The 14,937-nt window shown below is 45.4% G+C and overlaps 1 protein-coding gene across 4 annotated transcripts in view; it reads left to right on the top strand.

Moving 5' to 3' along the window:
• CPEB1 (cytoplasmic polyadenylation element binding protein 1) overlaps window positions 1–14,019 on the top strand; it is a 376,131-nt gene extending 362,112 nt beyond the window's left edge. For all 4 annotated transcript variants that reach the window (XM_069222313.1, XM_069222312.1, XM_069222314.1 and 1 more), the window contains one exon: window positions 12,501–14,019. In XM_069222313.1, coding sequence (XP_069078414.1) covers window positions 12,501–12,611 — 111 coding nt within the window. In that variant the 3' untranslated portion in view covers window positions 12,612–14,019. The remainder of the gene's footprint in view (window positions 1–12,500) is intronic.
• Window positions 14,020–14,937: the final 918 nt, after the last annotated feature.

Here is a 14,937-nt window from a genome sequence, read left to right as displayed (position 1 = left end):
TGATTTTAACTGAGTGCACTAGGTTCCTGCTAACCAGGTCACCAATGCCAGATCTTTCCTAAAACTGCAGTTGTTTCCCCATTTGGCAAAAACCTGTAGCACCCTTAAGTCCCTAGTGAGTGGTTCCCCTGGTACCTAGATCCTGGGGCACTAAAGAGGGTCCTTTAAGGGCTGCAGCATGAATTGTGCCACGCTAAGGGAACCTCTCACCAAGCACGACAGGCTGCCATTGCAGACCATGTCTTGGTGTAGATGAAAGTGGGTGAAAACATTGCATGCAGTCAGTGTACCATGCCCCTTCACACTGCATGCAGTGTGTGCAAGTCATTCCTCTAGCAGGCCTTAAAGCCCTAAGGCAGGGTGCATTATATTCATGTGAGGGCCTATCTTTACGAGCACCTTCGAGGTGCCCCCTGAAATCCTAACAGCCTCTGATGTGCTCTCAGACCAGTTTGTCAGCCTGCCACCCAAGATGCCATTCTGGACCCCTAGGGTGAGAGCGCTCTGCCCTCAGAAGGTCCAGAGCAAAAGCCTGTCTGGGAAGAGGGTGTAAATCTCACAGGATGCCCTGCTGGTTAGCCTTCCTAAGGCAGCAACCCTCAAAGCTGCTGCCTTTGACATGCAAACCGGTCTCCTCACATGAAAACCACTCCCCCAGCCCATTTGGCGTCTGGACAGGTGTGAAATGTAGCTAGTCAGGTAGGCTTGTGCCACCTCCAGGCTACTACCACCCCGAAGGTGGGCAATTGGGAGGTGGACACTTTCAGTAGCCATCTTTGTGATGGTATACTTAAGAATTCTGGGATAAGGCTATGCCCACTTCCCTCAGGAAGTGGTCATATAGTGGGTGTAGTGACCCCAAGGATCAATAGTCCATTGCCTACTACCCGACACTCCCCTAACACCCTTAAATTCAGTTTTGAAGGGGGCCTCTGGCACCAGAGATGCAGATACGAATGACCTAAGATGACAAAGGACACTGAAGAGCCAGTACAGCAGAAGAAAAGCAGCTGACCTGGTCCCAACCCTGCTGGCTTGTCTGCATACTCTATGAAATCTCCACTGAAGTAGACTTGGCCTGCAGCTAGGACTCCAAAAACCCGAGACCTGCCTGCCTTCAATAGTCTCAAGACCCATGAACAGCCGACCTGTTCTCCAAAAACCTAGGGAGGGACTCTGAAGCCTCTGGAACTGCCAAAAGCAGACACCTGAAGTCACCACTGTACACACCATCTCAGAGCCAAGATGAAGTTGACCTTGACCATTCCCCAGAGCGAGTCCATCATGGTTTCACCCCTCCTGCAGCCTCTGCACTCCTCCTCTCCCATGGCTTCTGTGGTGAGAGAAACCAGACACCTAAAACAACCAGTGCACCGGTCACCTCTGCCCCATGTTGAAGTGGGCTCCTGGTGTCCACGAAGTCCCCAAGCTCTCCTGAGGTTTTTACCCCTCCTGGACTCATGCCTGCACCCTCAGACCACAGGTTCCCTACAAATGTGAGTGCTATTGGGAAGCAAAATCAAAGAACACCTGCCCCTGACCTGGTGAAGAGGTACAAAGGTGCACCAAGTCCCTGGGCACCCCAAGTTTGTAACCCTCCTGTTGGTTGACCCCAATTGGCCTCCTGGCCGGAGCCTGCAGCCTTTTTCAACAGAGACCAATTGAAATACATTGTGCACCAGATGCTGTACTACCTCTGAACCTGGCTGCCCACCCAGAGTGACCTGTTGGTGTGCTCCTGACCATTGCCTGATACTCGCCTTAAGTCCCTGAGATTGGTCCCGTAGGTTGTCAAACAGTACCTGAATGCAGAACTTGTTTTTCCTCCCATAGGGTAACATTGTAGAACTCAAATTGCACTGTCCACTCTTTAAAGTAAAACAATTCTTATTTAAAAACTTATCAGTTTCATTTTTTTCTGATGCTTAAACATGTACTTGCTGTTTTTTTATAAATCTGTGTGGAGTTCCTTCTTGAGTCATGTGTTAACTATTGTGTGTATTTGTAGATGTCTTGCCCTCCTCTGTTAAGCCTAAGACAGCTCGATCACACTACTCTTAAATGGAACATTTGGGGCTTGCATACTCACTGGGGAGCCCTTGGACCCTTTACACAGTATTCCCATACCACAAAAAGGGCCAGCTTCCTAGTTGTTGCCTGACCAAGATTACGGCAAAACCTTCTGCATTCACTGGGATTCACTATAAACATGCCTTACTTCCCCTCAGACGCTCACTTTCGTCAGAGCTGTTCTTGACAGTGCATTTTGGGGCCTCTCCTCGTGGGAGGTTAGTACAGGATATTCAGGCTATACCAGTGTTACAGCCTCTATCTTGTATTTTGGTGAGAATGACTGAGGCTGCTGGGCCCCATGGCCTCCTGCATCCTGCTGGTAACATATCCCAGATGGCAATGTGGGCTCTGCAGTGGGACCTGAAGTTCCAGTAGCTGCAGTATCGGTGGAATCTCTACAACAAGGTTCAGTTCTCAGAGGGAACTGCGCAAGAGCTGCAGTGGTGGTAAAACCACAGTTGGTGTCAGAGGCAGATTCTTCTCCCTTCCCCAACCAGAGCTGACTGAGATGCACCACTCCTGGGATGGGGCAGTAACCTGGGAGAGGTGGAGATCGGAGGCAGCTGGTTTGTGGCCAGAACGGGACTCCACATCAACATGCTGGAGGTCTGTGCGATCCGGCTGGCATTGAAAAACCTTTCTCTCCTCTATCAAGGAAAAGATGGTGCAGGTGTTCATGGAGAACACCACCATGTGACAATGGAACAAGCAAGGTGGGGCTGTGGACCATTTAGGAGGCTTTGTGCCTTATGAGTGTGGCTAGAATAGCAGTGCATATCCCTGGTGGTCCAACGTCTGGTGGGCTCTTACTAACTCTGCCAAAAATGCCTAGCAGATCACAAATTACCTCATCAGGAGGTGGCGCAATGCCTTTCAGTAGTGGGGAGAGCCTTGGTTAGATCTGTTCGCCTCCTCAGAACATACAATGAAAGCAGTTTTGCTTGCTTGAGTTTCCACAGCAGCAATTGCTTGGAGACTCCTTTCATGAGGAGTTTAGGCCTACTGTATGCCTTTTTGCTATACCATTTCTGCCCAGAGTTCACACGATCAAGAACGACTGTGCCCAGGTAATCCTGGTGGCTCTGGACTGTGCGTGAAGTCTGATGTACCAAGTTTGAGTGTCCATCGAACTTCAGATCAGACTGCCCCTTTGGGAGGATTTTGTTGCAGCAACAGGTAAGGATTTTGCACCCAAACATGTCCACTCTATCCTCTTGCGTGGAGATTGAGCAGCAGCAGTTCAGCCATGGACCTTCCTCCTGAAGTCTATCTTGGCAGCCAGGTGTCCCTCCACCAAAACAGTGTACGCCTGTCAATGGAAGAAATGTGTGGCTTGTGCACCATGCAAGTCTGACCCACTTTCTGCCCCTCTCGAAGGTCCAGTTTCATATAACCATTGCCCTGCAGGGCTCTAATCTGGGCATGCTTAAGGGTTATGAGTGCTATTTCTGCTTTTATTTGCAGTTGCCTGATCAACCTTCTTAAAGTCCTTTTGTACATATTCTCCTCGAAGGTCTTGCACAACTTTGTTTTTTCTACAACACCATTCATTATGCTGCAATAGGATCTGAATTTGGTTATGGCTTTTTTTTTTTTTTTTGTGCACTTACGAGCCTCTCCATAATTTTCCTCTTGGGCTTCTTGCATTAATCAGACTTCTATGGGACCTCTTTTCTGCCAGAAGTGGTCATCATGCCCTTTCATGTAAGTCAATCATCTTGCCTGCTTCTGTGCACCCCCTTCTAAGGAGGAGAGACTCCACCACTTGGACTCAAAAAGAGCGTTGGTTTTCTATCTTGAGTGCACAAAGAGGTCCAGGTGAATGACCAACTCTTTGTAAGGTGTATGGATGCGAAGAAAGTTTGGGCAGTGCAGAGGCGGACCATTTCTAGATGGGTTGTACTTTGCATTAACATCTGCTACGCGCTGGCTGAAAAACAATTTTCCCCTGAGGGTTTGTGCTACCACTGCATTAGCATGCAGAGTTCCAGTCCTGGAAGTCTGTCGGGCAGCAACATATGGGCATCTCCGTGCATGTTTACCAAATACTGCCTGGATAGTCATGTCTGTAGGGGACGGTATGTTATCCTTTTCAGTCCTGCAGGACTTTCTAGTTTTAACTTGATTTGCAGACCCTCCTTCAGGGATGATATTGCTTGGGTATCTATTCAAAGGTAAGGAATCGGCAGCTAGAAGTCTCTCAGACGGACTAGTTACTTACCTTCAGTAATGCCTTTATATGGTAGACTCTCTGGCTGGAGATTCTTTGCTGACACACCCATTCTCTGCCTTTCTGCAAACTGATTTTCTAGGGCCAGGGACTCCCCTTGCAGGGCCTTAGTTTTGACATCAGTCTGTTCTTCAAGGCGCTGCACTTGTGCATGGAAAATCGTCAAAAACAGATGCCTGCTCCTCTGGGTGGTGCCTTTATAGGATCCACTGTCATTTCCAGCACAGACGATTGATGCAGAGCTGATCAATGCTACCTACCAGCATGCAGGGGTACTGCTCGAATCTTCCGAATCTAGTGTAACACCTGGGCAGAATTTAAAGGTAAAAAATCTGCAGCTATATAGTCTCGACCAGGTAAGGCATTAACAAATGCAAGTAACCTGTCCTTTCTTCTTGATCACCTCTTCTGATATGAACAGCAGAGATCAAGGTTTAGTCAGAGGGGCCTTGCACTATTCTTCATGGGGACAGAAATTTCCTTTTGGCTGGTTCTTTCTGAATGTCTTAACTACTTCAGCCCAAGACCTCTTGCTTCAGTTGAGAACTTCAAACTGCATTGTTTGTCAAGATATATGATAAAAGAGAAGAAGCTAGAAGAGGCTAGGAAACGGATGGATCAGGGTCTGGTAACAGCTATCATAATGCTGGATTTAAGTGCCGCATTTGATACGGTTAATCGTGGTCTCTTGATCCAAAGAATGGAAAAAGCTGGAATTAAAGGCCAGGCACTTACATGGATGAGATCTTTTCTTCAAAATAGAGCCTTTCAGGTCTTCGCTCTTTATCGGAACAGTTTAGATTACATGGTGGGGTACCCTAGGGCTCATCGTTGAGTCCTACTCTTTTTAATATTTATATGGCTCCCCTAGCAGATTTAGTGGAACCCTTTGGTTTGTCCCTGATATCCTATGCCGACGACATGCAGTTGGTGGTGTCATTTTCTTCGGACAAGGCTGAAGACAATTCGGCTTTGCCAGCCTGCTTGCAAGCTGTTTCGAGTTGGATGACTGATAGCAGGCTCCAACTCAACAAAGAAAAGACTGAGAATGTTCCTGGGAAAGCTTTCCAACCCGGCGAAGAACATTCTGCCGGCTATACAGCTGGAACATCTACCCCCTCCGAAGGATCATATTAAAGCCCTATGAATTTGGTTGGATTCCAAACTAACACTAGAGTACCAAGCTAGGGTGCTCTGACTCCTGTTTTGGATTATTGAGGTTACTTCGAAAGGTTATTGGTTTGCTTTCTCCCCTGGCCAGAAGACTCACAGTACAGCCCCTTATTTTATCTAGGCTGGACTATGGTAATAGTCTTTTTCGGGGTCCACCGGAATGTGATCAAGAAACTGCAAATAGTGCAAAATGCGGCTGCTCAGTTACTTTTTAACATGCTAAAGTATACATCGGCCAAGCAAGTTTTGACCTCTTTGCATTGGCTGCCAGTAGGGAAAATAATTAAGTTTAAATCTGTGTTTTTCACAGAGCTCTATATAATAGAGGCCCACATCAATTGAAAACTTTAGGTTCATTTTATTGCCCCTATGAGAGCTCCAAGATCGGCTTCTAAAGCCTTGATCGTGCTACCCAAAGTGAAAAAAAAAAAAGCAAGATGGGGTGGTAGATCACTGAAATATCAGGGAGCCCAACTGTGGAATTCGCTTCCCCTCAACATTCGGGTGATGAGGCAGGAGTTGGAATTTCGGAAGGCCATTAAAACCTGGCTTTTCTAATTTAGTATTTAATTTCAACTATTATTCTTGATGATCCAGTATTTTCCTGCTTGCTGTGAGGCCAGTGTCCTCCTTAGCGCTACGAAGCCTCTGGGTAGTTTGGTGCTATATTAAATATAATATAACAAAAGAGCAAAAACCTTCAGCACCTGTGACAGTAGTGTTTCTCTAGTTGGAGGTGACTAAAGCCATGATTATACATCTATCCCCTTTCTTGGCTGAAATCAGACACGTTCTTTTGTCTGGTACAAGGTTTGAATGACTTTGGCGCCCTCTTTGGGGCCTTACCCTTAAAGCCTTCCCATTAGCTTTCGCTAAGCATATCTCACCTATGATGGAACTATTCAGATACTTTGGTGCTGTGCAAAGTACACCTGTACAGATTTTCACCAGGTCTATAACCTGTGCTTATCTCCCAATCCTGCTCCCCCTTCCGCAAAAAAAAAAAAACACTTCAGTAGTAAAGCTTGTCACCGTCATGGGATGTGAAGACACACCAAACCTTCAGCACCCAGGACCTTGGAAGAGCAATTTCAGCTGGAACCACCAGCTGCAAAGGAGGAGGATTTCTAGCCTAAACCAAGTTCTGAATCCCCCCATTCCCCCCCCCCCCCCCCCCCCCCCCCCCCCCCACACACACACACACACACACACACACACACTGCTTGACCTCAACAATAACCCCCACTGTCACCACACCCAGCCTTATCAAAGATCTTGAAGCAGACTCACTCGGCACCAGTGGCCTCGAGGTGAAGCTGTCTGCAGTAAAGAGCTGCTCCATGCCAACAACCTGTGCACCAAAACACACCACCAAAACTGACATCTTCAGTTGGCTCCATGTCCTTCAGAAGTTGCAGGATGAATTCTACTCCTGCCTGAGTGACCTCATGCATCCTCATACTGCCAGATGTCTTGCCTAGACACCAGTATCATTCGTAGATGAATCTAAGCAGAAGTTCAGCTTCGGGGAAACCCTCAAACACCTGTGCTTGCTCAAGCAACATGAGTCGTGTGGTTACCAGCCCTCTGCCACTGATTTGTCCACCTACCCTCACCACCCCCTCTACCTACACCTTCTACTTGCTACCTGCGTTCTTACATTCCACAGATCACCACACTGACTTTGGGGGGGGGGGGGGAGGGGGCACAGCCATGGGTAAAATGTGACTTCACAGGATAATCCATAGAATCTTTCAGTCCACCAGGGTGACAGACCCTAACCTATATCAAAAGGTCTTTGGTTGGGCAGCTGCATTCCGTAAAGTGGAAATGCATAAGGATACCTTTGAAGAGGTTTTTCTTTCAAAAAAGTTATTCCTCACATCTATTCGTGCAGTACCATACAGTGTTTAAAGATGCTTAAACTGGCCTCTGACATTTTTAATGACCTACTTAGTTTGTTTGGTCAATGCTGAGGTAGAGCAATATGAAGCATCACCCTGTCACTCAGTCTGCATAAAGGTCAACTGCCTCCTGCCTCATTGATAGTGCGCACTGCCCTAAAAAGCCAATACACAGGGCACCCACCAGCAGTGCACCACTAACTGATAAATAAAGCAAGCATATTGATATAGCAGGCTAATGCCTTGCTGCGCAAGCAGCCAACCCCTGATGTGTTACCTATTCCATTGGCTTGGTATTGTGCCGTGACTGGGCTCATTGGCCTGCAGCTTGTGGCATCAATTTGAGCATATTTACACAGGCATGCCTGACTTGGTGTCACTGACTTCAAGTTAGGCGTCCAAAAGCACCTCCTCAACCTGCCCTTTGACAAAGAGCACATCATCACCCATCCAGTTAAACTGCTGGGGGAAACAATCAAAGGGATGGAGACCGCCAAAGCTATGGATACCCTCTAAGCCTCCATCCCTTGTAGCTCCTTTCAGCAGTCAGCCTACTGAGGCGGGTCCAAAGCTGCATTCCCTGTGGTTTTCATCTTTCCAGTGCCAGCAGTCCTCCACTAGGGGTTACTTATGTCACCCCTATCAGGGCAGTAGCTTCAAAGGCAGTGGAAAAGGCAGTTCTCACGAGAACTGCCCCTGCAAAGCAGTGACTTGCCTCTCCTTCCCCCAATCATGACACCTCTTTGGTCAACTGAAGGTTTTCTCCCCACTTGGCAAGAGGTCTCCTTACGACCAGTGTGTTTTGGATTTCCAACATGGTTGGAGCCTACTTTCACTCGTAATATTTTACACTGCAAACATGTTCTCTCCCCACAATGCAGTCTGCTTCAGGAAGGGGTTAACTCCATGTATGGCATGGAGCCAGTGCCATCACACCTACTAGGCACAGGGTTGTACTCCCACTACTTCCTTATTTCCAAGAAGGGCTGGACCCTCTGGCCTATCCCGGACCTAAGACCCTTCAAATAATACATGTTAGAACACTTTCACTTGGTTTCACTGCAGGATGTCATTATACTACAGCAAGGTGACTTCATGACTGCTCTTGGTCTCCGGCACCTACTTGCACATCCCAGTCAACCATCACTACAGTTTTGTGCTAAGTGGCAAACACTATCAGTTCAAGGTGCTAACACTCAGTCACCACTGCCTCCAGAGGGTTCACAAAGTGTCTGTGGTAGCCACCCAATGCCACCAAGTCCCACCTCCAGCCCCTTCAGATCCCAACCTATGCACAGTAGATGAACTGGTCAGGGACATTTGTCTAAGCTGCTCTGCCTCGCCTACAACAGCAGTTTGTGGTTTGGTGTCTTCTGCAGACTTCCCTCATTTATCCTGGTGGCTTGCATCTATATACTAGGGTCTCGCAAACAGTCCAGACCTTCTCATGCAGACCATGGAGAAATCTGGCTCCCTGACCCCAGGATGCTCCATCTTGCAACTTGGCTCCTGCAGTTCTTAGTTTGGTTGCTTAACCTGCCACAAGAATGCACAGGCATTTTCAAGGAAACCTGTAGACCCTGTCAAGTGCCAGTGATCACAGTACTTCAGAGTGCCTTTAAACATGAAGGAAGGGCAACTATACCATCACCTACATGACAATCACATAGTTAAAATATTTTTTCTACAGTTTCCCTGGGTGTATAACATTTTCTTTAGTTAGGAAATTGTGTAAAACTGTGTGCTGCTACTTGGGTGTCCTGGCATTGAGAAATTAGGAGGGGAAAGGAGCTCATGGGCCCAGGCTATTGTATGACAAGACTGCTGAAACTGATGAAAGGTAAAATAGTTACTAAGGACTCCATTGAACAGGGTGGGAATGCCTAACGGGGAAAACAGCACCCACCCAGATGTGTAGCAGCAGGTTTGAGTTCCTAGAGCAGATGGATCTAGCAGGAATATTGAAGGTGAAGACAGTGGAACTACCAGACCTAAGGAGCAATGGCAGCTACATGATATAAATTATTTTAGCCATAGAGAGCCCAGTGAAGAAAGCTAGGATGATAACTTGTGAATGAGTTGGAATGTCAAGTGAGGTGGGCTGCCTAATTCCAAACCAGTTATTGCTACTCTAAGCAGTGTAGTTCTAGATAAAGGATTTTGCAATCTAATTGTGACAAAGTAAGCATCCAGATAGCCAACTGGTTACACAAAATAGAACACTTTCTTAAGTGTAGCTTTCTGAGAGAGCATGTAGATGCAAGAGTGGTTAGTGGACAAGACCTGGGACATTTCACACACCAGGGAACAAAAGGAGTAAAAGCAGGTAGATGAATAGGTGCAGAGAAGTCGAGCGGCTTACAACCAGGCATGCACTTGATCCTGTATCCTAAGTAGTGTAGTTGGTTGCAGACTGGTGTGGGAAATGCTATCAGCGGCTATACTCTGATGAGAGGATCAAGGCTGCCTAAGCATGTTGGTTCCTTTAAATACAGCTTTAAAACGTGGCTATTTAACTTCGCCTTTTCACTTTGACTAGTCTCGACAGCACCAGGACAATATAGAATAGCCGTGAGCTTTAAATGGTCCATATGATCTTATCTAGTTTTGTGGATGTAGTTCATGATGCAAACAGGGCAGATTAATCTCATGGAGAGTGAGAGCCATGCTTGGGCTGGACCGAGAAAGATTTTTCTTTACTTGTTGCAAAAGCTGCAGACTACCTCATACTGCACAATTTTTTTGCATGGGAGGTAAATGGGGCAAAAACGGTAGTACTCTATGGAATGACTGGCACCCCCCCCCCCCCCAGTATGGACTACACAGAAGTGCAAGGAAGACTAAGCGAATATGCATTGTGGATTTTCTCAAGAGGAAATTGCAGAGCTCAGCAGATTAGTTTCTTTGCTGCTTGCCTGAACTCTCTTGAAAATTTCAGTTGATAAGTTGATTCAGTGTATTCCAATATGCTTTGAGCAGATCTCTTTATTTAGGGCTTTATAGGACCTTAAACCTTCAATTTACGTTTATTGAATCTGAGGTGGCATTGGTTATTGGTAGATCAAAATTAACAGGATGCAGACCGAGTAGAGCAGCAAGCAGAACAATTTGAAGGTGGGTGCAGGTGGTGGACGAACTGTTTGGGGGTGGGGTGGGGGGGGGGAATCCAGTTAAAATTAGCCAAGTGTTTATCTTGATTAAAGCACATAAGCGGTTAACACGTAAGGGTCTCTGAAAATGTCACTTAACACCAAGTTTTGGACTTGATTGTAGAGGATCTATTTAGATGGAGATAAAGGGAAAGTGTGCTAGAGCTTATGGAAAGAGGCAAAACATCATGATTGAAAAAGATCAGACTCCAAGATGTCTGGTAGTGTGGGTTGGGTGCTGGACCAAAAGCTCGAGGCCTGTAGATCCCAAGGACCAATTAGAGAAATCTGTTCAGTATCAAGCTGCATATTTAGGTCACCAAAGATGATTGGTTTAGTGGAGCAGAAAGCGGTGAGGCAGGATAATGTTAAAGGAGTCCATTGGGAAACAGTGAGCAATACCATGCACACTTAATTGACATGGTAGAGCTGCGTTTTGATGAGCAATAATTCAACAGAATGTAGTCTAGGCAGTTGGTGAGAGAAATTTAGCAGGAGCAGCTGAATAGAATTTCCAAGCTGCATTCGTTGCCCAATGGGAAATCAACAGATTTTGACTGTCTAGTATGACTTGGAAGATCAGTGTTAAAGACCTCTTTAATCCTGGACTCATAACATGTTATGTTGCGAATTGGAAGATTCAAATTTATTTTTCATATGACGAACGTCCAGTAAAACTAACTCTCCTGGCAGTAGGACAGCTGAAAAGGCTGATAAAATTAGAGTAAGCAGTGAAGATGCGTCGGGTGGGGGGGGGGTGGAGTAGGGGGGAGGAGTTAGGGATGTTTTGGGCTGGAGAATGGGGGAGGGGTGATTACAGTGCTTAACAGTAACATAGGACAACAGGGATTCCATAAGAGTACTTTTTTTTACAAGAGCAGATGAGTTCTAGGAATACTAGCACTTGACCTATTTCATTGTTTACAGATGCAAACTGACTTTCCTTTAGTGTGACATGAGCACACATATAGCGTATGCTCTTTTAAAGGCCTTCATCGCCTAGAGTACCCCATCTCTGAGGCTGTCCTCCCGCTGTTGACATGCAGCATTTCCTGATCTTTGTTAATGTAGAAATGGTAGTGAATGGTGATGGTTATTCGAGCCAGTTACATGGGACTTTCTAATGACCATAGTGGTGTGTGTGGCTTCATGTGGTTTGGAGTGGGGATAATGAACTTGTGTGTATTCGAGAGGAACTGCTGACACATGGTCCAAGGATGGAGTTCATGGAAATAGGTGGGTGGAATGCTAAAGTAAGAGTGAGATGGAGGGAGCGAAGGTCTTGGTGGTTTAAAAACAGGTACGAGGTTAGCTGAAGGGTGAAAATGTGATTGAAGGAGTAGGAGGGAGCGTTGTTAGGGCACAAAGATTAACGTATGTGGGGTAAATGGTTCATAGAAGTATGATGGACGATTAAGTGAGAGACTGAGGGAGGATATTTGGGGGGTGTGGGGGTTACACAGGAGTGCAAAGAGATCCATGAGGAGGTTAAGAGAGGGAAATTAGTCTGGGCATCTTGAACTAAGGGTTATGTGACCTAATTGAAAAGTAACCTGCTATTCGCTCTGGTCTGGCTTCATGGATGGTTCTAACTGATACTATGTACTTACAGGTAAACCAGATGATCTATGACTGACTGCATAACCTAGGCAGTGTTAGAAGGTGGTGGGCCTATAGCTACCAGAGATTGTAAAAGCTACAACTAACCCAAGGAAACTAGAAATGGCACTTCACAGTCCAAAAATGTAATTGGGTTTTAAATCTTACATTGCCGGACTGGTCAAGGTTCAGAACTTTTTGCAGTTTCAGAAGTCAGAGAAACCAGCTCAAAGAGCCTTTTAAAAGGAATCTGTCCATGTAAGGAAGTAGTAGGGGACCGACTAGAGTCACTATTACTTTCAGGATGAAAAGTTAACTAAGTAATCTGATTTCAAAGTGTCTTTTCTCATGTTCCTTATTATTCTTCCCAAGGTGTGCTTTAAATACTTCTGCCGCTCCTGCTGGCATTGGCAACACTCAATGGAGATCCTGCGTCACCATCGCCCTCTCATGCGCAACCAGAAAAGTCGTGACTCCAGCTAAGATGTTAGCGTTGCCTTTGGGAAGACTTGGAGTGAAGCCACAGCAGTTAAGCAGGAAAGTTTGTTACCTGCCAAATGGAGAGCACTTCCTGGTGCAGAATCCGGATTGGGAATGCGCTTAGTAAGGACTAACTGGAAATCTAGAGGAAAAAATCACCTTTTGCACTTGCTGGTCTTTTTATTGTTTTCTGCACTAATGCACAGTGAATTATTGGTGTTTTTTAGGTTTGAATGGGTGATGGGGAAATTGGATATTGACCCTGCCCTAAAGGTTCTCGCAGTTCCCAGACGTTGGTCTGTTTCTTGTTGACGCCAAGCAAGAAAGGCCATGTGTTACTGTAGGTTATGGATGCCTTCAGCAGAAGTTTTTTTTTATTTATTAGAAGGCGCTTTTTTTACATTCCTTGCAATACTGATGGTAAAAATGCAGGTTCCATTGATCCCTCCCCAAGTTTTGCAGTTTGCCATACAGTGCCTTCCAAATTTATTTAACTCCCATCTGAACTGCATAAACTGAGTGTTCAGCTGGTTTTTTTACTGGAACAACAAAGGGAGACTCTGTTCTTCATTTAAACCAAATCATATATCACATTTTACGCTAGAAAAGGTTTTTACCAGTTCCTTTTTACACTCTTAGTCGGTTTTTAAGTCGTTTGAAAAAAACGAAAGGTTTTCTTTTTTTTTCTGGCAGCTTTTAACATAATTGCATTTCATTTGTCTGGGGCTGCTAGTATAGAAGAGGGAAAGATTTATTTTTTTTCTTTTCGTTGTTGTGAAACCGAGATCTGTTTGCAACCAGAAGACAATATTTGTTTGAATTTGACTGGACCGGATAAATGACAGCCGAGTGCCGCTGTAAATAGTTTTAAAGTTTGTTGCACTTTTTTAATTTGCACTGGAAGGGTGTTTGATAGAGGTTTTTAATCACAGGCACGAGATTTAAACTTTTTGTTTCTTGAGGTAGCGGGGAAAGGAAGGAACGTGTCCTTTTTGCAAGGGCCAATGGTGGGTCTGAGTCTTTTTCTCCAAGTGGGGTTAAAGTCAGTCGTTATTTTTGTCTTGGGGAGTCTTTGTCCTCAACAGTGCAGCAGACATGAGCTGGAGTGCTCTGCATTTCAGACATTGAGGTATTAATTTTTAAACTTAATTTGTACTTCCCCTCGATTAGAAGCTGTGTGCCAAAGAATTGGTGTTTGATTATTTTGTTCCTGCCCCCTACACTCCTGCTGAGCTGTTGCCTTGATGCCTACCCTAGCTGCTCTAATTGTGGGGTTAAACTTTACTTTCTGTTGTGAAGCTATGTGTGTCTCTACCTCATTGTAGTTATGCAGGCAGGGCTGCAGTTACCTACGGATGTGGAGTAAGCTGTGGTGTTATTTTTGGCACATAATAAACACGTTGAAGCAGTACATTTTGTCTGTGTCTTTATGTATGGTAAATGTTTTTTCAAGTGTAACTTTTGTTTTTTGTTTCTTGGAGTTAGGCAAGACCCTTTGATTTAACCCCTTCGCTGCCAGGCCTTTTCCCCCTCCTGTGCCGAGCCTTTTTTAGCTATTTGGGGCTGTTCGCGCTTAGGCCCTCATAACTTTTTGTTCACATAAGCTACCCACGCCAAATTTGCGTCTTTTTTTTTTTTTCCAACATCCTAGTGATTCTAGAGGTACCCAGACTTTGTGGGTTCCCCAGAAGGAGGCCAAGAAATTAGCCAAAATACAGTGACAATTTCGTTTTTTTAAAAAACAAATGGGAAAAGGGGGCTGCAGAAGGCTTGCGGGTTTTTTCCTGAAAAAGGCATCAACAAAGGGTTTGCGGTGCTAAAATCACCAGCTTTCAGGAACAGGCAGACTTGAATCAGAAAACCCAATTTTTCAACACAATTTTGGCATTTTACTGGGACATACCCCATTTTTACGATTTTTTTTGTGCTTTCAGCCTCCTTCCAGTCAGTGACAGAAATGGGCATGAAACCAACGCTGGATCCCAGAAACCGCAACATTTCTGAAAAGTAGACAAAATTCTGAATTCAGCAAGGGGTAATTTGTGTAGATCTTGCAAGGGTTTCCTACAGAAAATAACTGAAAAAGAAAAATATTGAAATTGAGGTGAAAAAGACATCAATTTTTCTCTACGTTTTACTCTAACTTTTTCCTGCAATGTCAGATTTTCGAAAGCAATATACTGTTACGTCTGCTGGACTCTTCTGGTTGCGGGGATATATAGGGCTTGTAGGTTCATCAAGAACTCTAGGTACCCAGAGCCAATAAATGACCTGCACCCTGCAGTGGGTTTTCATTCTATACCGGGTATACAGCAATTAATTTGCTGAA

Source organism: Pleurodeles waltl, chromosome 3_1 (assembly GCF_031143425.1).
Source record: "Pleurodeles waltl isolate 20211129_DDA chromosome 3_1, aPleWal1.hap1.20221129, whole genome shotgun sequence".
In the NCBI taxonomy this organism is placed as follows: domain Eukaryota; kingdom Metazoa; phylum Chordata; class Amphibia; order Caudata; family Salamandridae; genus Pleurodeles; species Pleurodeles waltl.
Note: the sequence above shows the minus strand (reverse complement) of the source record. Positions and strands in the feature narration are given on the sequence as shown.